Source organism: Bradysia coprophila (assembly GCF_014529535.1).
Source record: "Bradysia coprophila strain Holo2 chromosome X unlocalized genomic scaffold, BU_Bcop_v1 contig_132, whole genome shotgun sequence".
NCBI lineage: Eukaryota > Metazoa > Arthropoda > Insecta > Diptera > Sciaridae > Bradysia > Bradysia coprophila.
In genome coordinates this window covers 76,310-97,427 of record NW_023503297.1, presented here as the reverse complement: position 1 = coordinate 97,427, position 21,118 = coordinate 76,310, and the positions used below count along the sequence as shown (strand labels likewise).

At 35.2% G+C, this 21,118-nt stretch overlaps 2 protein-coding genes and 1 long non-coding RNA gene across 3 annotated transcripts in view; 2 read left to right on the top strand and 1 right to left on the bottom strand.

Moving 5' to 3' along the window:
* The window catches only part of LOC119067978 (ETS translocation variant 4), a 31,896-nt gene that overhangs the window by 2,270 nt on the left and 8,508 nt on the right, over positions 1-21,118 (bottom strand). The window contains exons 2-9 of the mRNA XM_037171324.1: positions 15,851-15,995; positions 15,718-15,771; positions 15,602-15,649; positions 14,024-14,093; positions 13,906-13,952; positions 6,335-6,418; positions 6,010-6,277; positions 5,700-5,869 (exon numbers count right to left, since the gene is read on the bottom strand). Coding sequence (XP_037027219.1) covers positions 5,700-5,869; positions 6,010-6,277; positions 6,335-6,418; positions 13,906-13,952; positions 14,024-14,093; positions 15,602-15,649; positions 15,718-15,771; positions 15,851-15,995 — 886 coding nt within the window. The remainder of the gene's footprint in view (positions 1-5,699; positions 5,870-6,009; positions 6,278-6,334; positions 6,419-13,905; positions 13,953-14,023; positions 14,094-15,601; positions 15,650-15,717; positions 15,772-15,850; positions 15,996-21,118) is intronic.
* LOC119067975 lies at positions 274-3,986 on the top strand. The gene is made up of 2 exons (XM_037171321.1): positions 274-405; positions 2,589-3,986. The coding sequence occupies exon 2, from the start codon at positions 2,604-2,606 to the stop codon at positions 3,894-3,896; it is 1,293 nt and encodes a 430-aa protein (XP_037027216.1). The 5' UTR covers positions 274-405; positions 2,589-2,603; the 3' UTR covers positions 3,897-3,986.
* Positions 16,020-19,178, top strand: LOC119067981. Its single transcript, XR_005086071.1, has 3 exons — positions 16,020-16,030; positions 17,807-17,813; positions 19,053-19,178. It is a non-coding gene; the product is annotated as an uncharacterized LOC119067981 (long non-coding RNA).

Sequence of the window (21,118 nt, the reverse complement as noted above, 5' to 3'; positions counted from 1 at the left end):
CAGGGAATCGAAGATCTGATTTCGAAACAATAGAAAATAATGACTTAATAACTTTTGATGAAAATCATCATTAAATCGACAGATTTTGTCATTAAAATTTTCCTATGAGTAATTAAAAACGACGGCTTCGAACGTTACATATGTATAATACGCAAATTTTATACTACACTCCGTACTGCGTACTGAGAATCATTCGTTTTGACATAATCATTATTTATGATATTTGCTTGTGTATGCACATTTAGACGTAAATAGAACAAATTGCATTATAATACAGTACCTACATTAGTCGATTCATTTCGTTTAGTGGATACACAGTGGATTCGTTTAGTTTTTATTTCTTCTAAGTTGAGATCCATTGTTTGATCGTGATTATTTAAAACAACAATATTAAACATTTGAAAGGTTAGAAGAGAACATTCTTATTCCAACGATTTTATTGCCAAGGACAGGGATTCTGTATGCAAATTTATGTGTGTGTTACAATGACAGTTTGTTAAACAATCCTCAAGTGTCAACCACTAATTAGCAAATTCCTATTTGTACAGAATCCCTGTCATGGTATTCATAAAGTTTGTTCGCTCTTCATCTTCCCAATTTTCTGTGTGGTTTCCAAAACATCGTTTAATAAGCATTTTCTCAAGTTTCTGAACTCGACCAAATAAGCACGAATCTAGGGTCATAGCGATTGAAATACATCACTTACTGGGTGTAGTGCAACTTGGACTAAATAGTAGTGCAGTCGTAGTCCTCAAAATAAGTACGAAAGCAACGCACTTCAAGCAAAAGTGGTACTCTAAATAGGGTACTGAAACTTGACAGTGCTTCAGACAAAATTTTACACTGTAAAAAGAGTGGGGATAAAATTTCATACAAAATAGTACTCTATTTGTCAGGTGTCAATCGAAGCACTTTTGCTTGCAGTGCGTTGACGAAAGTAGAATGTCATAAATGAAGGCATTTTGTTAAGTGTTGCCTTCGAGTCTATCATTGTTCGTCGGATTTGTAAATAGCAAAATCAACACACAGCTAATGGTGCTAAGAGACTAATGTTAAATGTTAAAATTACGATGAAAAGTTGGTCCTAAGGCTAAACCGTGTGTGCAAGTAATGTGTATCCTTGTTATTCAAAATACCGACAATTTTTTGCCGAAAAACTGGATAGCGGGAAATCTACTCGGCCAGCTGAAAGAAATAATGAAAAGAAAAGAAGAGAAGCGGGAAAATGACCAGAAATCGTAAAATGACTGGATATCGGAAAATGACCAAAAAGCAGGAAATTACCAAAAAAATGGTAAATCGGTCCTTGCAATCGATATCGAGAATGGAATAAAAAACTAGAAAATCGTAAAAATAGCGAGCGAAATGAGTAGGAAACAAACAGGAATCAGGAATTAAAATGATTATATGATAACAGGAAATATAGGAAATTTGAACTATCCTAGTGATCGACAGCACACTGCCGCTCGCTTCGCTCGAGATTTCAGGATTTCAAAAATCTTTCATCGGTTTTCTTCATTTTGTTCAGAAACCTTGAAATAGTGTAGCTTTAGTCAGTATGATACTCTTTCCCCTTTTCTGAATTTCACAAAATATTTAGTTCGCTTCGCTCCCGCCTTTCTGATTATATGAAGAAAATATTGTTTGTCAGCTTTATCGAAAAATTTTTGATTACACACACGGAAGTTTGAAAACCGACACATTTGCTGTTTCTGTGTTTTACTTGAGTTTCTGATTTCTCCATGCAAAAACACATGCTAAATTCACAAAAAAACGAGTAAACCACGAAACAGAAAATTTGTCGGTTTTCAAAATTCCGCGAGTGTATATGATGCTACATGTGTTCGGGTTCAGGAACCTTAAAAAGGATTTAAATAGGTATGCAGCTTCAGTAAGATTGAAAATAGATATTCATTACCGGGAAATTCCAATATTTTTACCGGGAAATTTGGTAGAATTTTAGTGGATACCGGCAAAAATCGAAAAATCTGATTTGGATACCGGGAAGAAAACATTATGTGCATACTAGAGACCATTAAAATAGTCATACGTATAATCGTAGATACTTGGACTAAATTGAAGTGCGGCATCCCCGAAGGAAGAGGGTATATCCCATTTATTTTAAATGGATTTAGTTCCATTTAGCCAAGAAATGCGGCACCGTTTGCATTTACATAATGATGTCATAGGTTAAATTGGATACGTCCAATGCTGTAAATTAAATAGGGAATCTGAGTGTGTGCAGGTGTAGTATGAATATCAGTCTCTCGCAAAGCAATGCAGAGAGTTGAAACCTATTACAAATCCACTGATACGAAAAATGTTTGTTCTACACCTTTTTTTAGTGTTACCAGAAGGTTAGGCCTCACGTTGGGCTTCAACTCGCAAAATTCCAAAAAAAAGTTGTATTCGTATTTGTTGTGGACGGTAGATCTGCGGAACTTTCGTTTGTCATCACTTCGTTCGGGCAAAATTGTTTAAAATCTACAGTCTAAGACAGATACGTAAATAATTATTGCATTTGCACAAAAATGAGACTTAATGGCCATGACTAGCATGACTAGCAAATTTAATTTTCTCAATTTCAGATACTAATTCAAAAAATGGAAAACCGTTGGAAATTACTTCGGCCATCGCGCTGGTGTCTTGGTCGTCAAACGGCTCAACAAGAAAAAGTAGAATCTGTGGCAGAAACGACAGCTGTACAATTTGGAAAAGTCCGATCACCTAATTCCGACAAAAGTTTACTGGATTTAAACGATGCCTGCTTGGAGAAAATATTGTGGTACTTGAACTACGATGACTTATTAAATATGGTTCTCTACGATAAACATTTTAAAGCAACCGCACAGAAGGTTTTCTCGCATAAATATGTGGACGAGTACGTTGTCCTATCCAATGCTAGTTCATTTCACATTGATACAATGCACCGTTCAAGTGAAATGGATAGGGCCATTCAATTATTGAATTGTTTCGGTGATGTCATCACAAATTTATGCATTTCGTTTAAGCTAGAAAATATTGAGTATCTAATGGATGCAGTTAACCGGAGATGTGGTAGCAATATCCGAAAACTAAAACTGAATCATACGAATCAAGAAAGGAAAAAAATGTTGCGTCACGAGCACGGAACAATAGGTGTCAACAAGTTGCTAAAGGGCATCAACAAAAATTTTCCCAATCTACATGAATTGCATCTGATTTATGGCTATCCGACAGATGTTTGTCCATACTGGTATGACGTCGAGGAAATGGTCATTCCATCACTAACCCACTTCACAATTGATGGACGATTTGTGTTCGAACATTTTAAAAGATTTATCGGCCTAAATCCAGGCATTGAAAATCTTTGCGTGAAATCCCAATGTTCAGACTTTAAATGGAATATTGAGTCTGATTTTGTTCCGTGGCTTGACAGTGCATTGCCACAATTGAAATATTTGGAAATGAGCGTTGCATGCCATGTACCCGATCAACGGTTTGGTCAATGTAATCCAGTTTATTTGCAGCACTTGAAAAAGTTTAAATCGGTGGGACACGTCGAAAATATGTGGAAACCGAACTTTTACCAATTTACGGGCAACGAACTGCAGGAGATTGAACTTAATGAACTGAATTTTCTACAGAAATCGTTCATTGATTGCATTCTACACTTTAAGCAACTGAGGCAAATAACGATCGAACCAATTGCAACGTTTAATGAAGAGAAGAGAATGCGGCTGGAAAAAGATATCAATGAGGCATTCACGAATGACGAGCCGATCAAAGTCGTAGCTCGAAAAGCATTACTTCGTCAGCCAAGACTTGATTTACACCGACTTCAGTTCCAACTAAAACGTCGTGCTGCTTTAAATCTTATTTACAATAGAACATTTGGGAACAATTCTAGTAAATAATTTCTTTCCGAATTGTAAATTTATTCGTAAAATTCTTTATTGTGCAAATGGTATTGATTCAATAAATGTAATGGATGAATCATGAGAACGATTTTGTTTTTAGCCCCGTACGAAGTACAAAGGGTATAGGATTACGATGCCGTGTGTAATTGATGGAATTCGAAGCAGACGGTAAGTGTTTGCCTATGTTCATAGATGACGAATCCGCAATAAAAATTTTGTCTGTCCGTCTGTCCGTCACGTCGATATCTTGAGTAAATCAAATCCGATTTCAAAAAAAAAATTTTCCCTGAAAGATAGTCAAAATAGTGAGGCTAAGTTCGAAGATGGGCATATTTAGGTCGGCCCTTCGTGAGTTAGGGCCGCCTAAGTGTTTTAAGGTCTTTTGGGGATATTTACGGCAAAAAAACGTTGGAAATGTAAATGAAACGGCAAAAGATATGTAATGTCGATACCGATCCAGGAAAAAAAAGTTTATTAAAATCGGGTGAATGGCCCGTGAGTTAGGGCCCTAGAAGTGAAAGGCTCCTCGGCCCTAAGTGTATTTTGCATATAACTCGAGTAAATTTGATCCAATTTTCCTAAATTTCGTTTCATTTGAAAGGTAATCGAACGAGGAATAGAATGTTGTTGAAAAAAAATTAAATTTGGGTCCTTGGACTAAGCCCGCTACTCGGCCCTAAGTGTATTTTGCATATAACTCGAGTAAATTTCATCCGTTTTTCCTAATTTTTGTTTCATTTAAAAGGTAATTGAACATCGAATAGAATGTTGTTGAAAAAAAATTTAAAATTTGGGTCCTTGGACAAAGGCCGCTCCACGGCCCTAAGTGTGTTTTGCATATAACTCGATTAAATTTGATCCGATTTACCTAAATTTTGTTTCATTTGAAGGGTAATCGAACACCAAATAGAATGTTGTTGGAAAAAAAAAATTGGGTCCTTGGACTAAGCCCGCTACTCGGCCCTAAGTGTATTTTGCATATATCTCGAGTAAATTTCGACCGATTTTCCTAATTTTTGTTTTGGAAGGTAATCGAAGGCCGAATATAATGATGTTGAAAAAAAAAATTGGGTCGTTGGACTAAGGCCGTAACTAGGCCTTAGGTCTCTCAATAAATTAAAATTTTAGGTCAACTTGAAATTTGTGTTAAATTTGAAAGGAACGTCGTGCGCTATGCGCAATTTCTAAGATGTACACATTTCATAATAATTTGACTTCAACTACGGTGACAGACGCACTAGGGTCACGTGCGCAATAGATGTACGGGTTCGTACGGGGCTCAGTCGCAGCAAACGCTCCGACTGTTCTGACGGCTCGTTTTTTACTGTGAAACATCTAAAAACGAAATTTTCGAACAATTTAATCTTGATCGCTGAAGGGTAAGTGAATAGCTATCATGCAGTGATACTGATGTCTAAATTAATAACCTATATACTCCACTGCAACGTATCCCTCAGGTCAAACAGGTTTCCGAATGTTCTGAGCTTTCTATCAATTGTGATTGTATATTTTGGTATATAAAATAAGACCAGACTAGCTAGGGATCTCTGATATACATACTTTTGTTAAGAGGTACATCGCGGAAAATCGTCGTATTTTTTCGATAGGTTAGATTTGCAAGAACTGTTAGAAATAGCGGAACGGTCACAGTTCTCAACTGCGCTGCACTTTCTTCTTTCAATTTCTTCGAAGTCTAGCAACAATGACGAAATACTTCAATATCATTCACCCACGACAGACAACACAGTCATTCATTACTCTGTGATATTTTTCTAAGTTTTAATTGAAGATGTAACCAACCTGCAACTTTCTGCATAATTCCCTTCTCGTAATAGTATCTGAGACTTCTTGATAGCTTGTCATAATTCATAGCTGGACGATTTTTTTGCAGTCCCCATCTACGTGCAACTTCTTCCGGTTCGACTAATTTGAATTCCATTCCTCTTCCTGTCCAAGCAATACAGCCAGCACTATTCCAAAGAAAGAATTTTTTTTTCTGTTTCCAATGTCTTAACAATCGATTTAAAGTTTCACAGAATTAGGCTATCATTAAAGCTAAGGGAACCTAAGGGATAAATGGAAAAAATGTACTTCTTATGGTAAATCTAACCTTGATGCAGGTTCATCGAGCAATGCAACTAAAAATTGCCACAATTGTAACGAGCCACGTCTTTGATGTAGCGATCCACTTGAATGAATAACTCCCACTCCGCTGCCAGTTTGATTAGATGTCACAGTACTGCCAAAATCTGGCTCGGTCGATGAAACAGCTGTTGTTGTGTCGGCTGGTGATCGATATGGATAGGTTGAGTGATGGTACGGCGGATGGGTAGTGTCGTGTCCTAATTGCGATGATTGATGGTGATGTGACGTAGAGTCTGGATAAATGGAATGCTGAATGTGCTGAGATTGTTGCAGATGCTGTGTGGAGGTACTTGTACTCGATGAAGTGGTCTGAATTTTTAAATTTGTATACAATGGCTCGGGGAATAGCTTGTCTTGATAATGCCATGCTGAAACTTTACGTGACATAAGTTATTCCATTTTTTTGTTACAAAAACTGTTTTTAAATTTTTTTCGAAGGTCAGACACTCCAAAATTTACAGAACTTCTGACGTACAACTACAGTCGGTTCAGTTGCTAAGGAAATCAAATCAACAAAAAGATGCCCTTCCTTCTCCGCCAAGGAGTCAATAGCACTACAAATATTCTCCATGTTATTCGGAAAGATGGGCTCATCGATTGAAACGATATGTACCCTTACTCAATACGCCTTTATTCTAAATACGCATAGGAAGTAGCTATGAAAGTTCTTTCAAAGGCTTGAATGGTGTACGAATGTCGGCCTCTGAAAGACACAGTTGGGCTATGTATTGAGACTGGTCGTGCACTTTTTTGAGAGCACTTGAAAATCGTTTCGATCAAATGAAGGAATAGATCTGATAGGAAAACTGTTGCCAGCTGTGAAAGGTTAATTTAGCACCTAATGTCTCACATTTTATATAATGCTAACAGATGAGTTTTGAGTAACATTCCTGACTTTGCCGTCGGCTGAATTTATTGAACCCAATTAAAGTCAAGTTAAATTGTTCGATTCCGATAAAATTCAGTAATGATATTATACACTCAGCTTACACTGAAGGTCAATGCAGTAAGGTTGTGGAGTGTTTTTGGTAGTCTATCTAATAAAACATCTGTAATCGATGAAGACGACGAAAAAACGCTGGAACTAATCTTATATTGGTATAATGTGTTGTTAAACTCATGTAATTAAAGATTTTTATCCTGCCTCAAACGAAAGGTGACCATTACAAAGCAGTTTGCCCCCTGTCAAAATGATCCATTAGATGAAGAATATTCTTGGTTCATTTTACGTGAATATCTTTTTGACAAATAACTTTCGCATAGACAAGGCAAAGCCGAAGCTTGGTGCTCAAAAAACACACTTGCCAGTTTGCTTTTCTCCAGTGATTTAGAGAAATTTCTAATTCTACGGAATCGCCGACAGTTTTCGATTTTCAAACTGATCGAATTTTTGAACGAAATTGCTGAGATCGAACCTTTGAAGTCCTCGTATGTTTAAGCACAACATCATGAAAAAATACGAAGATAAAACTAAAGCTGAATAGTTGAGCGTTTTTACTTTCATGTAAAAATATCTCCTCCAAAATCTTCCAAGAAAGAAAACGTTAACCGTAGACAGCACCTTTCTCATATTATTTTCGAAATTTCCGGTTGAATACCATATTCAATCTGGTCAATAGTGAAAGTTATTGGAAGAATTTGGGCTCATAAAAGAACGGAATACTTTCACCTGTATCCCAGTGAAGAACTGTTCTTCAAATTCAAAGAATTTTTCCTAGCGATGCATCAATTATGTAATGTATTGATGCTATAGATACGTTACTACAGGTATATTTCACATCACCTCGAATCTTTTGATGCTATTAATTTCCCTTAATTATTTATTGGTTTCTGTTTGCGACTAGAATATACCTTTCCCAAAACGTTGTTGCTATTAATTCAACTTCAACCCATCATCATGCATTAGTGAAAAACCAAGGGTAGCATTTGACTTTTTTTGTATCTATTTAAATATAAATAATGAATGAATGAATGGATACACATAACAATGGTATACGCTTGTTGTTGTTTAGTCATGTTAAACTAAATTCCCATCAATCCACCCCCATGAAAAACGTCTGTTCATTTAGTTAGTGCAAATCATAAAGCCAACCAATTTTTTTTTTGTTTTGTTTTGGTTGCAAAATTTTCTCTCGTTGTTATTGATGAACAACAACAGGGTGTTGTCACAACGCCATATCAATGCTCATTTAAAATTGTAGCTTTAAAACCATTCCCACCGACTTGACGAAACAACAAGACAATAACAAATCCCATTCACCCTGTACATATAAAATGTAAAATCCCTTCATTGTAACGATAATAAATTATTTATGTTGCTTCATAATCCATTTTAGGTAAAACGTTTAGGGGTGAGTTTAATGTTTACCTTTTGCATAATTGAAAAACGAAAACATCATCATTCATCACATCATAAATAAATTAAAATTAACAAAATGAAGCAAGCATTATACCGGTTATTGATTCGCCACTAATAAAATAGTTTATTCTTCTACCCGATCATGATTGGGAGCAACAAGTACGCACATAATTTGGAACATAGTTCAAGAACGGCTTCGTTCTACATAAAAATTATTAATTCAAGTTTCTTACTGCTGATTAAATCATTAATTTCATACTAGTAATCCTCGTTTAATTTGAGACATTGCATGAAATCCTCTTTTGGTAGTTCTTCCACATATTTAGAATTTTCTTTAAAAAAACACAAATCTATCGGCTCTGCTATTTGTTGTGCATACATGTACAAAAGTATACGAAAACGTTCCAACATTTCATCATTTTTAATATTTCCGCCGAAGATAATCAATTTAGCAAATACATGAGTAGGGTAACTTTTTTTTATTGGCACAGGATGAAGGTGAAGTAGTCAGAACCCTTGTGATTTTACACCATCTACGAGTATCCGATAACATTTTCTTAACAGAAAAAACAGTTTTGCCTCTGTACCCCACACTTAACTCAAAATTCTCAGGAAGATCCTAGCCCTTAGGATTCATACGTTGATTTCACACATTCGGGGTCAAGAACTGAAGAAACAGCGTTTCGGGAATAAAAGACCTTACGTTTTTAATTTTTGATAAAAGATCGATTTTTTACCGGCTGCGCCATAATTGTGAGCAGTCTTTTTTGTCGCATTTAAAATAAATTTCCTTCCAATTAAAAAAAAAGACCTTACAGTCAGCGGCAGTGAAATTTCAGCATGAGTTTGCTCCAGCTGTTTTTCAGCTGATCCACAAATCAAAACTGTTTAAACTTGTTTATATGGTTAAAGCTGCTACACGTACGCGGGACGGTATAGTGGTAAAACCGTATAAAGACAAATAAACAGCTGAAGCAAATTTTTGTTGAAATTGCACTGCCTCTAACTGTGGTGATCGAATACAAATGGTATTTGTATCGTTATGCAAACAAATGATGGCAGACAAATCACAAACTGAACTTGAGCTGTGATAGTGTGGTATTAGGCACAGCTAGTCGAGGTTGGAAAAATAACCGTGGGCGATTATTTCAAGTGTTTGTGAGATTTGGATGCTATGGATGTGAACGATTCTTGCTAATATGAAACATAGTGGAAAAGCCAGTATGAAAATCAGAAACTCGTTCCATATTGCGGCCATCATTCTTATTAAATAAAGAAGCAAACTGAATGGGGAACGCTAATAATACTAGTACTCTCTTTTTAAGTTTTCGATTTATTGCGTTCCACCAGAAAATTGTTTTACTGAGACAACAAAATCGCCCGCAAAAATTCGGACCCAAATTCCACTAACTCCAGCTTATATAAAAATGAGGTTCAAGCCACTTCCGATCTGATTGACCGATGGCTCTACAGGATCGTTAGACTGTCGTGACAATTTTGTAGAAAAACTTTTTTTAGTTGTATATTTGGTAATGGAGCTGTACAAGTAGACCCATGTCGTATGGTAAAAAAATAATTTGCGAACTCAAGTGTTAAAGTTTGTAGTGCTTACAAAGACGCTGATACTCAAAAAAAAGGCGCTAGACATTGAAAATGAGTATTTGGTTTTCGGCTTCGGAATCATTTGGACAGCAACAACCAAAACTGACATTGGATATGGAAGAGTTGTCTGCCACACGACGATACAATGATACTATGGTAGCCGTTTGGCGTTCCTATACAAGAAATTGAGAAAACCTAACTACGTCGGAGAGTTTCGGATGGGTTCTGTGCAGCCACTAAAAAACAAAAAACCTATCAGCTACTGGTCTCTTCTATCTAATGATACACAGAGAAAAAAGTCAGATTAAATGTTTAATCTTTGGAAAGATTACGAACATTTTAAATTTTTCTAAAGATTTCATTTCAATCTTTTTTCAAAGATTACAAAAATTAAATCTTTCGATAGATTACGTTTCGGATTAAAATGGCTAAAATTGATAGTAGCAGTGAGAAGCGAAGTTAGCTATAGACAATTTTGCCACGGATTTTTTTTTTCAAAGAACGTTGTTATGGTACCTAGAGTTTATGATTAGAATCTAGTAGGTGGTAGATGTGTAATTTTTTGTCATATGTTAGCGATTCAAAGTAAAACTAAAAACCACAGCACAGAAATGTTTGAGACCTTTTTTTGCTTTTCTTTAGGAATATTAATTTGAGTTGAAAATCGTTGCAAAATTAAATAAATTCTTCCATGCAAATTGGTCTGTTATACTTCTTAATCAATTGTACAATTAAATATGGGCGCAAAATATCGTTTTATTATAATATTTTCCTACTTTTCAATACTTTTGTCAGGCTCAACTTCCTTATCGTTGCTTATCCAGATTTATGAAATATAATAATTAAAAAAATGAAGAAAAAAAATGTTGCCTTCGATTAGGATTTGAACTCGTTTACTATGATGGTTACCTCAGTCGGTACAAAGGTTTCGTTCAGAAGATTTTTTTTTAATCTTTGAAAGATTAAAATCTCCGTAACAACGGTTCGAAATTAAATCTTGCTAAGATTAAGAACCCAATAGCTCAGTGGTAAAGTACAGGACTGAAGATACGGAGGTACCGAGGTGAAAGAGTTCAAATCCTGATTAAAGTAAGTAAAAAAAACATTTAATTTCAACTAAACAAATAAAATTCCCAATTTCAGAATAAATAAAACAAGTAAATCTGATTCGATATTCAAATATAAGTTGAAAAAAAATTTTAATTTCAAAATAAAAAAAATTTAAATCTCTTGCAAGATTTCGATCTAATCCATCGAAAGATTATTTTCGAAAGATTAAATGCAAGTAATCTTTCGAAAAATTAGATTTCAATCCAAAAATAAATTTGGTCCTATATGTAATCCGAAAAAGATTTAAATCTAATCCAGGATTTCTCTCTGTGTACCAAACCTATTTTAGTACCAATTTAAAATAGTAAATTACTCTTCAAATTGAGCTTTGGAACTGTTTTTACTTACAGTACTAATGACTCTTTGTAGTCAATACAAACAGTAGACAGCTAAAATTACCATTCAGATCGGAAGTGGCTTGAATTCCCGTGGTTCTAGATTTTCGCAAATCATTCTTAAGCTTTGTCTAAGGTGTAAGATATCCAATCGACTTAATCAATGCACTAAACCATGCAATCCTTTCATTTACCAAACCAATTATTATTGCCGGCTTAAAAAAGCACAATCAAAATAATCTGAAACTAATTCCACATTCCCGCCCTCTTAGAGTAATTAATCTGCAATTTATTTGAACCGCGGTAATGTATAACTTCATTGCTGTAAATTTGTGTAACAACAATAATGTTTATCTGTTTGCAGAAGAACATCAACCTCGCAAAACTCTTTCGATTAACATATATAATAACAGACAAAAGGGGTTAATTGTTGGGTAAACAACAGCTAAATAATATCTCCCCTATGAGTTACATTGTTACTGATGGTACATTATCCGTATATGAAAAAAAAATATTTTTTTTTTAAATAAATATTAATGAAATAAAATTCATAATTAATTTCCATTTACGATGGAGAAAAATTGAATTAAAAAAAAAACAAAATTGCTTCTGATGATGAAATTGTTTAGTATAATTTATGCTTCACCTACGGTAGAATTCAATATAAATCACGTCAAATGGATTTTCGTTGTGATTTCGAGGCTTTCGGGATTTTACGGATGATCTTATTGTCACGTATTATCACCGAAGATGTTGGCAAAATACAACCGCGAATTTATATTTAAATTTCAATTATCGACGAGAGAAAAAAAAATATGTGAAAAAGAAAAGAAACCAACCAATTGATGGCACAAAAGTGAAATGTATTTGATGCATGGTTTAGTGGTAAAAAAGTATTCGCGAGTGTCGAACCTTTCTGATGAATAGGAAAATATTTATGCGTAATTTTTTATTTCGGATTATGCAAAGAAAGTACGTGAGAGAAATGTTATACGTGTGCAACAACGAATATATTAGTATATATACAAAACACCCCGTCTGAACTATACACTTATTGACGAATATTCAAACGAAGAATAATTCATAAATTAGAAAGAAAAAAAAAAGAAAAATTGAAATTTAATAAAAACATGTTGTAACAAACAGTCTGCTCAACACAAATATTGACTTCGATAATATAACTTGATAAGGTTGCTGTTAGGAATAGCGAAATTAAATGCCAACGGCATTTTTACTCAAATCGGATAGACAAACAATTTGAAATAATATGAAAAAATTAAAATCGAATGGATAAAAGAAGCTATGGTGGCGCTCAAAATTATTTTCATATAAATTAGAGCAGAGTAGTGAGGGCTAGAATAATATCTGTCTGTCGGTACCGTTAACTGAAAGGTTTTCATAGCAGCTATTGCCATCAACAATAATTCTGCGATTGCTCGACACTTGTCTATGGTTATGAGGGATTCTTTTGAAAAACAGCCTACCGAAATCGGACGCATTTTCCAGTGGACCTTTTTATATGTGCCTAGAAAGGACTTCGACCCTAGAACCCAAATCCACTTTCAAAAAAATTCTTCGAAGCTTTTGTGACTGGTGAAAGGTGATCAAAAACCGAAAACTTGCGCTTTTCTTACCAATATTTCTCAAGTTCACGAGCCGTACATGGATGTGTGGGGTATCATTTGAAAGGTAATTTTATGTGCTTTTGGGCCAAATAGGGTCTAATGGGGTTTGGATGCATATGCGATGAAATATGGGCACTTAAACATTTCAACTTCTCATATTTCATCGTAGATGCTTTCAAACCCCCATAAGACCCTATAAGACCCATGTACGGCTCGTGTAACTGGAGAAATATTGGTAAGAAAAGTGTGGATTAATTTTAAAACCAATGAGTCTCTATTTGGCTCAATAGTACATGTGATTACCTTCCTAATGACACCCCACACGACCCTGTACGGCTCGTGTACCTGGAAAAATTTTCGGCTTTCGATCACCTTTCACCAGCCATAAAAGCTTCGAAGAATTTTTTTGAGAGTGGTTTTGGCTTCTAGGGTCGAAGTCCTTTCTAGGTACCTATAAAAAGTTCCACTGGAAAACATGCCCGATTTCGGTAGGCTGTTTTTCAAAAGAATCCCTCTATGCTGACTTATCGATAGGAACGAGTGCTCGAGAATATTTTTTTTTACAGTTTAAGGATTCGAAATTGAGATATTTTCAAGAAATAAGAACATTCGAGATTTGTTCTCTTTATTAAACGCTCTATTTGCAATTTTCTTACAGAGAAATAATTTGTGCGTTGATTAATTAATGGCATTAATAGAAATAGCGAGGGGGTAATCACGTTCCCATATAATCACCAAATAAATCCCATATAATCCTTGTCAAAAAATCAGTGATTTACCATTCGAGAATTAGATGTCCGTTCACCACAAAAATAATAATTTTTACTCACTTTCATTTGGTTCTCGTTTCACTATTTGTGGAGCTGTACTTGATAATCTAAAAATAGTTTTTTTTTGTCAATAACTGCAACTGATCCATTTGTTTTATTTTGCAAAAATTTCACTGACCTATAACAATATGGATGTGGTGAAGGTGGAAAATCGAAGAAAGTAGATCGTTCATTCCTTAATGGTTTTCCTGTTGGTGATGGAATACAGAAATTGTTAATAACTTCGATGTATACTCAAAAAAGTGAAGTTCTAACAAACTCTGCCAAATAATGAAAATTTTCTTCCCACCGAAAGCTAAACCGAAAAATGGTTTTACCATACCACAAAGATTGGTATACGTTTGATGGAATAAATAATAACGAAGTCTTTTTGACTCCCCGTCGATAGAGACAAATTTATTTTCTTTATCAGTTTGATATTACGTGTCACATCAATCTCTTTTAAAGTTACCCCACAAAAACAGAATAACTTTTCTTTTTTAAGATTTTTAGTTATACATTACGAATACATAGAATTGACTTGCATGATCCGAGCATACATATCCGAATATGTTATGATGTGCTTGGTTCTTTGATTTATTTTTCGAGTTAGTGAAGTTTGCAGCGGATTTACCTGTAGACATAATGTGTTTGTCTACATTTAGAATCATTGTCCCATCCAATGTTGCAACATTTTGAATTTTTAGACGGGGAAACAATGAATCTCGACTTTTTCTAGAGAAAAAACAGTACCGGAAATGGTACATTTTTCCCAAAAGAATCAAACCCTAAACCAAATTTTTCAACAGCTTTTTCAGCTAAACTATAGAGTAATTGAGTAATTAATGGATTAATAGTAATCAAATTTAAATCAATGAGAGAAAGACAAATATTCTCACGTTTATGGTCACGATTATGGCTAACGAAGGTTGGTGTTTAAATGAAAAAATGACGTTTTTTTTATTAGGGAAGCAACCCTATTTCTGTGCTCTTCTGTATACTTGAATGTAAAAAAAAATTACAAAACTTAGAAAAAATGTTTTGAAAAGACTGACTGTGTTCGTTCATATCACAGAATGTATCTCAACTCCTTGCTCATTCCTCAACTTATTACATCGGATAGAACAGAACCCGTTCATCCTGTAAAACTAGACCGAACTCCGAAGCGAATCGTTTCCTTGTTTACCTGTTACAGCAATATAAATGGCGCTTTGCTCATATTAACCATTCTTTTACATTGCCCAACCACGTCCCCCTCGTTAAAATAAAATTTTGGAACCACGGCACTTCAAGCATGAGTGGTACTCTAAATAGAATACTGAAACGGGACAGCGAGTCAAACAAATTTTGACACTGTGAAAAAATTTGGAAACATTTTTCATACAAAATAGTACTTTATTTGGCAGCTGTAACTTACAGCTTACAGCACTTTTGCTTGAAGCGCGTTGGTTACGGACGTACATGTATCGGTTGTCGTACATCACACAATGTCGTTTCAATGTAATGATAATAGTTTGATAAGGCCGAAAGTGCACCAGCAATTTTGCATTGATGGAATCGACAATTATGCTGCGTTTTTCGTTGGATATCGCCTGTGTTAGATATCGAATTACAATGGAAAACGCAGCATAATTGTCGATTCCATCAATGCAAAATTGCTAGTGTGTTTTCCCCCTAACCGCCTTTTGTGTTATATTTAAACAGTATTTCAACTTACCAATATTTCGACCGTTAGTAAAACTATCACAGTTATCGATTGAGCTGACTTTAAGAAGAAGAAAAATATTATTTTTAAATGTGCTAATGCAGCAAACACAAAAAAGCATGTAATACCATCATGGCACCATATATCCCTCGCTGGACCAAGTCTGTATTCTGCATAGAAATCTAGTTCCGAATAGAATAGAAAAAAGCGACAAGTCGATTCATTTTTTGTCAATGCACAGAAATTCGATTTTAACGTTACCATCATGTACACTGTGATACAATTGTGGGGATGTTGATGGTGAAATTCTTCTGCTTTGTGTCGATTGAAAGGGAAAAAGTCCTAGTGGGTGATTGCCACCAATCGATGATGTTGTTGGTGAATCCACAGTCAAAGAAGATTCCTGCTGTGAATAACATTCTCTCAGATAAAATCTTTTCTGTATTACCGTTATATATTACGTTATACATCTTTACATGAAATCTTTTAAGTAACATGATTGTATGTACAGTAAGAGACACAACACAGGAATTAATTTAGACAACATGACATCGTATTAACATTTATGAAATTAGATAGTATGTCCTTGACCTTGCTTATATTATGAGTTCGTTGACAAAATAAAGGAATAAAAAATGGATTATTTTTCACAACAAGATGCCACAATTTCAAGATAGTGGTTCGACCTTCTAACTAGTCAAATGACCATCAATCTCTTTAGTGTTCTAAACCTTAAGAGTGGTATCGCCAAATCTTCAGCTGGATTTTTTTAACTTTGGGAACAAGCGGTCTCCGATTTTAATGAGTGATAGCTCGTTGGATTCGTCTTTCAATTCTAAGAAACACGTATCTTTCACTTTTTCTAAAAAAAAATTGTTTTCTGTGAAAAGCGTTCAAAAGTGAAGACATGTCACAGTTTTTCGACAATAACTCAAGAAAAAATTATTTTAAATTGTTGTAATGTTGTACGAATGTCGGCCTTGGAAAGACCTACAGGTAGAGTATACGCACCGCTTGGTGCGAGTAGATCCCACTTGATCACATCGTTTTTCCAAACTCCTATCACGTAGCAAATATTGGTCCGACTGAAAAACTAAATACTGTTCCGGAGTTCTGAGGTCATTTACTATACGCTAACACTTTATTTGACTAAAATCCTCCGAGAAAAATGTAATAATTTTCCTCTTGATATTACTAACACTGGATCTGATATATTCGTGGCATAGCGACGCGTTTTTGAATTGATAACGTAAAAGAATAGTTTACGATAAAAAATGACTGCCATAGTACCTTTCCAGATGCTGTTCCAGCTGTAGAGCCACCGGAAAGAAGGAAAAGATCTGCATTTTGGCACCAACTTTTTTTCCAACACTTCTGTGGGCTTGTAGCACAAAAGTACTGGGTTCATTTATATGTGGAACGATAGTGGGTGAGGCCAGCTACAACACCCCATACTCAGTTTCGAACATCGAAGCTGCAGAGAAGGTGGACTTACCGAACATTCACTACATTTTTAGTCATGACTCTCGTGGAACTACTCGCACCAAGCGGTGCGTATACTCTACCTGTAGGTCTTTCGAAGGCCGACATTCGTACAACATTACAACAATTTAAAATAATTTTTTCTTGAGTAATTGTTGGAAAACTGTTTTCGGTACCCTCTGACATGTCTTCTCTTTTGAACGCTTTTCACAGAAAACAAATTTTTTTTAGAAAAAGTGAAAGATACGTGCTTCCTAGAATTGAAAGACGAATCCAACGAGCTATCACTCATTAAAATCGGAGACCGCTTGTTCCCCAATCACCTGAAGATTTGGCGATATCACTCTTAACCAAATATTATTATCATTTGATAAAATGTAATAAATTTCATCTAGTTTCGCGGATGTGTCGAATGTACCCATTATGCTTGCCGCATTTGTTCTTTGTAATGCGATTCCTATCCGTTGTTTAAAGTACATTCTGATTTCGAAATTGCTGACCATTTTTCCTAGTTTTTTGATAAATTGTACTGCTTCAGTACACCAAGGACCCAATGTTTCACAAGCGAACGGAAGGGAAATGTAGTTGTCATCCCCGAGGTTTTTGTAATCGTTACATTTAGCAGCTGCAGCTCTTGTTGCAACTCTGCCTGATCCAATTGCTGACGAATGAACGTGTGAAGGTGCCAATTAAATATCCTCAATACAACCTACACACACACTCCTCGGGTAATAGCGGCAGAGTCGCATTTTGCGACAAATTATGCGACATTCAAATTCAAATTATGCGACATTATGGTCGCGTCCCAAACAAGCATTTTTCCGTTACTCCAAGGGATCAGTGTGACACCATCAGCTCTTCTCCCGTCCTTTCTGTATAGTGGTGGTTCCAATTTTGATGGAACATTGGCAATATGAAGCATTCTGCAAATTGTATTGCTGAAGTCACTCGTTTACTTCAACTTGAAACGAATATAAATTATTTCATAGAGTCTAACGAAACGAAACACCTAGATCAGATCAGTCGAATCAATAATCGAAATTCGATAACTGTCCTAATGATGCCTATGGTGAATGAAAATGATTAGCATCAGTGCAGCCATATCACCTCTCAAGTATAACTTGTAAGTGCTCTCTGTAAGCGGTATGTTGTTGTCAGCCGATTCGACCGCTGCTTAAAGTTATTTATTTGAAATAACTAGGTTTTTCTTCATTATGCCAATATGAAATCGATTTAAAGATTGCCTGGGGGCACGGGAATACGCAATTTTCAATTAACCAGATTAACCAGTAATCAAAGGGTTCATCCCATACGCCAAACAGATTCGTACTTCGTAAAGTTTACTTACAACCTTGTACCTCGATTAAAAGTCCTCGATTAAAATTTAACATCACTTCAGTTAACTTTACGTATTTGAAATTGAGTTTTCATTTTGACACCACCAGTTTTATGAATAGAAAATCTGATCTTCAACATAAAAGTATATCATGTCCTTGCCAGTAAGTTTGTTGTTGTGGCAAGTGTGAGCTTTGCGTAATCACGGTTCGAATGATGGGTTATGGCAGCCGTTCGTTAAAAAACAAATTTATGTTAGATTATGTGCAATCGAAAATAATCGATTGTCGCCATGTTTTAGTATGTGCAGAGTTCACTTGTAATAAAGTTTACTTTAGTTTACTGACGTGCTCAGTAAATTTTCCCGTTAACTTTGTATTTGTCCAGGTATTTACTGCTCTTGGAATCTACTCAACCAAGAAAGAATTCTACACTGCACATCTAAAAAAAACGGCTGTTTGATTAAGAATCTTAGACGCTTATCTTAGATTATTTCATCTTAGGTACAAAAGTACATTAAAAAATATTTTAAGGAGATGCGGGAAATTGTACGATGCTAAGATTTATAAGTTGAAACGAATATTTTAAGTGGTGAAGTCAAGTGCCATTTCCTTTCTAGGGAAAACCCTTTACCTCGCTCGTAAAGTAATGTAAGATTATGTACTTCTTGCCAAAATTGTTATCGAGACGTGTGGTCGAGCTGATGGCAAGAACCGTAATGACCACACGTCAATATAACAATTTTGGCAAGAGGTGCATACACTTTTTTATCTGCTCTAGAGCGATAAGTGCCACTTATTAAGTGGGAAATTATGGTTCTAGGCAGATAAAATAGCATACATACGATGAGCAAAAGTACCTCGAGCTGAAGCCCTCGGATATTTTCATTCATCTGTATAGCAATTTACTATTAATGAATTAGTGTTGCCAATACCTTTTGATGTATTGGTCATAAGTTTTGAACACATAGTTTTGCAAAAAACGCGAAAAGACCAATTCGGACGGAATATCATAAAGCCTGATTCTCAAAGATTTAAATAATCTTTTTTGTCCTTTCAATATGCTTATTCCCTTGACTGAAAGTCAGGGTGTTTTGAAAGAAAATACCCTTAAATGTCCGTAACGCTAAGTTCACTTTGATATTTTGAAAATGTTCTACATTGGCAAAAAACGTTAAATACAGAAAACGTCCGTACACTTATGGACTCGATAACTCGAGTAATTCTTTACCGATTTGCAAAATTTTGGTTTTAATCGACGGAGAATGAAAATCATGAGGTTAAGTTCGTAGATGGGCAATATTGGGGTAATGACATGGGAGTAATTCTAAAGAGAATTTTATTCCTTGTTACCGCGATAACTTCCCTAATTCTTATCAGATTTTCAAATTTTTTGTGTTATTCGACGAAGATTGAAATTCTTGAGGCTGAGTTTGCAGATGGATAATGTTTGAACAACGAGATGGGAGAAATTCTATACGACAATTTTTGCGTGAAATCCGTATTCTTAAAAGATTTTTTTTCGTTCCTAAAATGTTTGAACGAGTTATATTTTTTCAAGAGGTAGGCAGGAAATACGCCACCTTTTCAGCGCTTTTAGTAAACTATATAGGAGACTCATATTTGGTGTTAAACGTACCTCGCTGGACCTTCCACTCATAGCGTATGTTTTGTATGTTTTCTGTTATTTGACACTCATAACGCTTTTTAGGAGACAATATAAAAGACTCGTAATAGAGCAAAATAGTAAAACATCGCTTGCTGGGCCAGCAACTCATAGCTCTTTTTGTTTCTGCAGAAAATTAAATTAAATTTGAGTAAAATGAAGCATGTGATGGCTGCTGTTTTCTAAATAAAAGAGACATTGATTTTTCATGTGAATATAATTTTGTGATCGTTGTTACAAGATATGGGAGAAATTATACTCAGACGCTTTTCCTTGTTACCTGGATAACTTAAGTAATTTTTACCCGATTTTAAGTTCGTAGATGGATAATATTGGAGTAGTGAGGTTGGAGTATAATTGTAAACACAACTTGTTACCACGACATTTTTGCAACGGATTTCCAGAAAAAAAATTTATTCGACGAGTAAGTGAATCTTCATTTCTGGTCGAACAATCTAGAAGTCTAGAACAATCTTGCTTGCTTGATAACACGATAACTCGAGTAATTCTCAGAGGCTTCAAAAATCGCAGATTTGAAAATATTAAGTGTTTTCGACCAGTATCGTAATTCATGTGGTTAAATTCGAACATTGGACTTTATTGGACTGGTAATCTGCGATATACGACAATTTTTGCGTGAAATCGTGTTCTTAAAAGAAATTTTTTCGTTCTTAAAGTGTTTGCACGAGTGTGACATTTGCCAGAGCGAAGCGAGTGCCGTAATTCACATGAGTTTTTTTTCAAGATGTAGACAAGAAATGCGCCACCTGTTCAGCGGTTTTAGTAGACTATTATAGGAGACTCATATTAGGAGTAAGACATCGCTCGCTGGACCTTCAACTCATAGCTTTTTTTGTTTCTTCAGGAAATTAAATAAATATGAGTAAAATGAAGCATGTGATGACTGCTGTTTTCTGAGTAAAAGAGACATCACCTTTTCATGAGACTTTAATTTTGTGATCTCAAAAACAGCTCCTCATTTAAAAATGGTTAGAAAACTTAGACTGGAAAACAGAAATAGAAAAACAAAGCCAGTCAAGGGACCTG